Source organism: Lithobates pipiens, unplaced genomic scaffold (genome assembly GCF_037356315.1).
Source record: "Lithobates pipiens isolate NorthernLeopardFrog02 unplaced genomic scaffold, aLitPip1_a1.2 Scaffold_8, whole genome shotgun sequence".
Taxonomy (NCBI): Eukaryota; Metazoa; Chordata; class Amphibia; order Anura; family Ranidae; genus Lithobates; species Lithobates pipiens.
Window position 1 is genome coordinate 514762441 of NW_027507903.1, and position 7272 is coordinate 514769712.

At 43.2% G+C, this 7272-nt stretch overlaps 1 protein-coding gene across 2 annotated transcripts in view; it reads left to right on the top strand.

Annotated features, from left to right (window-relative positions):
• Positions 1-6936, top strand: part of TTLL1 (TTL family tubulin polyglutamylase complex subunit L1) — a 93857-nt gene extending 86921 nt beyond the window's left edge. For both annotated transcript variants that reach the window (XM_077469401.1, XM_077469402.1), the window contains exon 10: positions 4645-6936. In XM_077469401.1, the coding sequence (XP_077325527.1) occupies positions 4645-4774 (130 nt within the window). In that variant the 3' untranslated portion in view covers positions 4775-6936. The remainder of the gene's footprint in view (positions 1-4644) is intronic.
• Positions 6937-7272: the final 336 nt, after the last annotated feature.

Consider the following 7272-nt stretch of genomic DNA (forward strand, 5'->3'; position numbering starts at 1 on the left):
ATTGCATAGTATTAGCAGAGTATGGGCAGGGTACTGCAAAGTATTGCATAGTATTGGCAGAGTATGGCCAGGGTACTGCAGAGTATTGCATAGTATTGGCAGAGTATGGGCAGGGTACTGCAGAGTATTGCATAGTATTGGCAGAGTACTGCATAGTATTGGCAGAGTAAGGGCAGGGTACTGCAGAGTATTGCATAGTATTGGCAGAGTACTGCAGAGTATTGCATAGTATTGGCAGAGTACTGCATAGTATTGTCAGAGCACTGCAGAGCATTGCATAGTATTGGAAGAGTATGGGCAGGGTACTGCAGAGTATTGCATAGTATTGGCAGAGTATGGGCAGGGTACTGCAGAGTATTGCATAGTATTGGCAGGGTACTGCAGAGTATGGGCAGGGTACTGCAGAGTATGGGCAGGGTATGGGCATAGCATTGCATCTCACTCCCTCTTCCCCTCTCCCCTCGCACTGTAGGGCGCGCGGGAGAAAGATTCTGGGAGGGCGTCCATGGACGCTCTACCAGAATAAGCCATCTTTTGCCTATGGCCCGGTCGGCAATTGGTTATAACACTCACATTTGAGTTGTTGAAATCAGTGCGGGGTCATGCTCCAGTCGCTCCGGTGGTGTCCGTATGTCAGATTTCCCACGCAGGCACGTCAACAGGTGCGTCAGATGTTTGAGAACGGGGGGCGTGGCTTCAGCGTTTGGAGCATGCACCATGCCCACTCGGACACGTCACCGCTATCCCAAGAGGACTGTGGGAAATGTAGTTCACGGGAGCGGACTAACGATGACAGTGTAATTGTCACGGCTTGCCCACAGAGACGGCTCAGCGTGCCGGCAGCGGCACGCGTGCCATGGGTTCGCCATCACTGACATAGGGGATGGGTAGATAAGAATATTTTTGTTCTCTGTTCAGTTCACAGGAAGTAACAAGGACATTGCCTCCCTACAAAGATCAACAGATATTTTCTGTACTTGCTGAAAATGTTTTTAAAGCAGAGTTCCACCCAAAAGTGGAAATTCTGCTCATTTGTTCCCCTCCACTCCCCCTCCAATGCCAGTACCTTTCTGGGGGGGGGGGGGGGGTGGGAGAAGACAGGATATCACTGCGGGGCTCCCTCCTCCTCTCCCTGTCGCCGGGCCAGTAGGAGAGAGGAGCAGGTCCTCGCGCATGCGCAGTAGGGTTCCCAGCATGAACACTGCCATGTACCCTTACCCGTAATGGCAGCAGCAGTACCTGACAGCTGATGGAAACATCAGCTGCGGTGCCGACATCGCTAGACTCCAGGACGGGTAAGTGTCCTATTGTTAAAAGTCAGCAGCTGCAGTATGTGTAGCTTCTGGCTTTTAATTTTTTTCTTTTTTGGGCGGAACACCGCTTTAACCTAAAAAAAAAAAAAAATAAATGCAGCCACCACATCTAAGGACTAGCAAAATACAACTTTTTTTTTTTTCGTTGATTTATCCTTTAAAGATTTATTTTATGAATAGATGAAAAGTGACATCAGTTTATACTTATGTAAAAATATACTACAGCTGGCCAGCTGCCAGCATTAAACCTAGAGGCCAGACAGTGAGACATTAAAGTTGAATCCCTTTCTAACCATAGCTATTCCTAAAAACTGACGTTTTTTCAGCCTGCTGCAGATCCCTTGTGTCAGGGAACAGCTGGCTGTGGAGGAGAGGAGAGAGCATTCAAGAACAGCTGAGAATTCTGGGAGAGGTGACATCACTCATAGGCTCTAATATCCCAGCTGTTGTCAGAGCTCCCTCCTCTCCCCTGCAGCTGTTGTCACGTCACATTCGGCTACCCATCACATTTTGCTACGGAAGTGACGTTCCACTGAGAAATTACGCACTGCGCATGCGTAACTTACCCATATGCGTTCCAAACATTTTTATGACAATATGGAGCAGACGCCACTTTGCAACAGGGCCCCTCACAGCCTTGCTTCACTTGGCATAATTATATTCTAACTCTATGTCCACTTGGAAGGTGGGGCTTGAACCTGGACTTAGGGGTGGAGCCACATATTGTTTTGTTTAAAAGTGTTGGAACGCATATGGCGACGTCGCGCATGCGCACTCCAGCAGGTAGCCAAATGTGATGGGTCGCCATATGTGACGATACACCGGCCACTCACTGACACAGGGAAGACAGAGCTGTGGGATGAAAAATGGTAAGTGTACAGATCTTTTTTACATAGGTTAGACCAGTGTTTCTCAACTCCAGTCCTCAAGGTGCCCCAACAGGCCACGTTTTCAGGCTTTCCATTCTTTTGCACAGATGATTTGATCAGTTTCACTGTCTTAGTAATTACTACAGCTGTTTCATCTGAGGGAAATCCTGAAAACATGACCTGTTGGGGCGCCTTAAGGACTGGAGTTGAGAAACACTGAGATAGACAACACAGGTATGCAATTATTGCATAATAATAGTTATGTTTTGTTAGGCAAGAATTCCACTTTAATCTCTGAGTTTGGATGTTCTCATACTACTGCATTGTTTCTTTCTGTGTCACAGATCTAAACTTCGTTAGCGATTATTTGAGAAATGTAATGATTTAGAGATGAGAGTGCTGAGTGCTCGTGAAAAGCCCATGGCACCTGTGACAGATAATTTTCTAGTGTACTTAAAAAATCTTTGTATGAGAGCACTTGGGAGGAAAATCATTCGGGAGTAGAACTTGGCAATGAGATCAGACCGTTCTAGAATCTTTTATAACAACCACGGAAATTGAAATATTTGCAATGCAGTTGATTGTCACCGTGGGTGTTAAGTTGACAGAGTAGAGATGCCTCTTTGAGTATTCACGTTTATATGCAAAGACTGGTAGTATTTAACCACTTGAATACCAGTCTGTAATACCCCTTCATTTGCTAAGCTATTTTTCAGTGATGTGATGTTTCACTGACAATTACTGTCTTTTGATGTTATTTATTATTACACACACATCTGGGGGTGGGGAAGTCCACAATTAGTGGTCTATAGCACTTTAACCCCCCCCCCCCCCCAAAAAAATAAAAAATCCCACAGTCATTGGTAGTCAGTTGTAGCTTAAAGTGGTTGTAAACACTTACAAACCACTTTGACCTACAGGTAAGCCTAGATTAAGGCTTACTTGTAGGTCCAAGAAATATCTCCTAAACCTACACAGTTTAGGAGATATTTACTAAAAGACCATCACAGCTGTCTATGGCGCATGCGCCGTAGATAGCGGCGCGCAGAAGCACTATCGCCGTTAGCAGCATGCCGCTGCTAATGGCGATATGCCGTTAGTGGCGGCTCCCGTGACCATGCGCGGGAGTGACGTCATTGCTGCTCCAGCGCTGTGAGTGGCCGGAGTAGCGATACCCGGAAGATGGATGCTCCGGACTACAGGGGACAGCAGTGACATCGCTGGCTCCTGTGTCAGGTAAGTGACACATAATGGACTACTATGCAAATGCATAGTGGCCCATTATGCTTTAACTTTGCAGGGAGACAAAGAGGAAGTAAACCCATCCCTTAACTCCACATTTGCACCATAAAAACAAATCCCATAATTTTTGGTCAGTGACACGTTAAGGTCCTAAAATGCCACTGACCACCAATGGTGGGGTTTTGATCTGCTAATCCTCCATCCTGCTGTATTAACCCCTTTAATCTGCCTCCTTTAAGTGGGCTTTAATGCCCAGGGCTGGCATAGCTTCTCTCTATCATGTGACCGCTATGATTGGCTCTCACAGTGGGTGCATGATCAGGAGCATCTCCAGCTGGCTTCCGATCAGAAACCAAGACTGAAAGCTGTTGTTGAGAGCTTTGTCTGTGTGCTGGGAGTGCACAGTGGGTACACTCTCGGCACACAAACTCAGGTTGCCATGGGCGCATATTTAGGTGCAGCTGGATGTTAAAGCTCACCCTCTTTGCTGCTGTATAAATGTGTTACACGGTCGGCAAGTGGTTAACAACAGACAAAGATTAGCTTCTTTCATTGTGAGTAGGCTGAATGTTTGTAAAAGCTACAAGTAATGGCCATGATTGGTTCACAGCGATCACAGGGGTCAGAGCCACCCTGGCTCTGTATGTTGTGACTGTCTGTCCAATGACAGTTGTGACCATCCAATGACAGCTAAAATCACAGCCATTCATTGGTGCACTGGCTACCTAAGTGTGTTTTACTAAAACTCCATTTTTATTTTTTTAATACAGTGGTATAGACATGGTTACAGTGGATATGTAAGTACATATTAACATGTATTGTGTTTGGATATATAAATAAAGAGTAACAAAAGGGCAGAAATACCTACTGTACCTTTCCTAGAGAAAATGCTGCATCAATCTATCTGGCACTGGTCACATAGCCAAAAGACTAGGCCACCGGCTTGTGTTTTTATCTTGAATGGAGGAGCAGAGTTCACATTGGCTGATCTCACCTTCAGGAAAAGTCATGTGACCAACACGAAGAGCACATTCAGGAGAGGGTCGTGTGGGGGGACTTTTTTGGAGAAATACCTGGTAGTCAGTGCGGAGATATACAAAATAAAGCTCTTTAGCGTGACAATTACATTTCATTTGGTCAAACTGCTTGAGTCAGCTAAAGGCTCTTTATATTGTGTGCTGTATTACACGATATCATTATAATCTCTGTTTAAATGCTAGGTACGATGAAGAAGCAGCGCAAGCTGATGGGCTAGATCGAGACATGAGGAACCGACCTGGACAGGGTTTTGGCGTTAAAGGAAGTCGGGCAAGGGACTCTGGAAGATCTGCTCCTACAACATGGAAGTAGTTTGACTCTGAAGAATGTGCTGATCATGATGCGTACAATACTCAGTTTAAGAAATCTTCAATAAAATCAGGAATAAGGTCTCCTCATGTAGTTATAGTGCCCCCTGTATACCTGTAAATTTACTTTTTTTTTGTCCATTAGTGCAATGAAAGCTTGGACCTGTAAAAGCATTCTGTGCTCTGACAAGTTGGCTGTTTAGTCTGAACAATCTAGTCCATGTTCCGCCTTCTAAGAAATGCTTCAATTCTACAAGAACTCTGTTGTCCCCATATACTTTCCTCATACCCCGCCATTGCCCACGTTATCAGGCTTATAAAAAATTGTAGGGGGTAATATGAATTTAACCAGAAGATCTTTCCAACTATTTCTTATAAGGCTTTATATATAGCAATTTACGCAGTAATCTTTTTATGTCCTAGGTTTTAATAAAAAAAATAAGGAAACATTTGGGAAAAATACAAGTTCCTGCAATTTGTTATAGGGCAACATTTACATACACTATATGGCCAAAAGTTTTTGGGCATGGATCACAACTGCTTGAGCTTGTTGGACATCCCATTCCAAAATCATGGACATTAATAAGGTGTTGGCCTACTTTGCAGCTATAACAGCCTCTATGCCTCTGGAAAGAATTTCCACAAGATTTTGGGGTGTGTTTGGTCTGCGGGAATTGTGCCCATTTGTGAGGTCAGGTACTGATGTTGGATGAGAAGACCTGGCTCAAAATCGGTCTTCCCAAAGGTATTCAATAGGGTTGATTTCAGGGCTCTGTGCAGGTCACTTAAGTTCCTCCACACCAAACCCATCAAGTCATGTCTTTATAGAGCTGGCTTTGTACACAGGGGCAGAGTCATGCTGGAACCCAAAAGGGCCTTAACAAGGTTAAAAGTGTGCAATTGTACAATATACCTTTGTATAGTGTAATATTAACTCGACCCTGCACTGGAAACATTGTAATTTAATATGGGATTGAGAAGGGCGTCCACATACTTTGGGCCATATAGTGTTTTAATTGCAGACTCAGATATTTATCCCAAAATGTGATGATTTTTGAGTAGTAGGGCTCAGAGTTTATCTTGCAAGGATTTTCCTTTATGTTATAACATTGTGATGCTCTAAGCCCTTGTACACACGGTCGGACATTCTGACAACCAAATCCGTTGGATTTTGTCCGACGGATTTTGTCTGAAACTGTTGCATACACATGGTCGGACAAAGTTGTCGGAAAATCCGATTGTACATAACGTGATGATATTTTTTCATTACGACAGGACTATGTTCAGGCTAGTAGCCAATAGCTTTGGTCTAGGAATTTGATCTGAGCATGCGTGACACTTTGTCCGTCGGAGTAGGCTACACACGATCGGAGTATGTTCGATCGGAGCATGTTGTCGGAAAATTTTATAGACAAGTTGGAAAACTTGGTCCGTCGGATATTCCGACGGAAACAGTCCGATGGAGACCACACACAGTCGGATTATCCGACAATACGGTCCGATCGGACACATTCCATCGGAATGTCTGACCGTGTGTACAAGGGCCAAGGGAAAAAAAGAATATGTTTATGTCATTAGTGTAGAATTAGTGTAGGATATGATGAGGTTGGGTTTGAGAAGATTGGACAGCTCCATTTTAAAGGATCTGTGATTTTGAAGATTCTGAATGACATGGCACATGCTTATATTAGCATTTGATGCTTACATCATGAGCGCAAATTGCATTCAACATTTGTTGGGTCGTAGGGGTTAATGAGATAGGTGTAATTTTTATATTTTTTTAATATTTATTTGACTTATTTATTATTTTGTATGTCTTTTTAATCTAATTTTCAACAGATCACTTACAGTAGTGATATATTGCTCCCTGTTATTGGCAAGCAATAGACTGTTGCAGTCTGCCAGTGTAGGGAATGTAGAGCTGGATCATCTGCACACTTCTCCAATATGGCCACCAGACTTCAAACCAAACCTGATGTTGGCAGAGATGATGCCCTGCATTTCCCATGTAACCATGATAACAATATTATGTGAATATATACATATTCTCAAGTTCAGGGCGGACAGTGCATAATGTTATTCCTGTGGTTTTATGAAGTGTTTTAAGATGCTGTATATTACACACACTGAAAAAAAATTAAATAAAGTATCGGTTCTTACCTGGCACAGGGATGTTTGTTGCAATTTACTTGAAAATGTTAATTTCTGACTTAAAATTACAGACATATGTAAAATTTTAAGTGATTGTAAAGGCAGAAGGTTTTTATCTTAATGCATTCAATGCATTCAGATAAAAAAGCCAGGTACCTAGCATTTTCATTAGGAATTCAACATTGGCAGGCTCTATATTGCTCACAGTACAGATTTTCTTATAAGGGGACCTGTCAGTTTGGATGTATGTTTTGAAATTGTATAACACGTACTATTTGACAAATATGGGTAATCTAAAAGCTACTTCTTTCTTGATTCACAATCTACCCTTCTACCTAAGGGTGCAGGTTT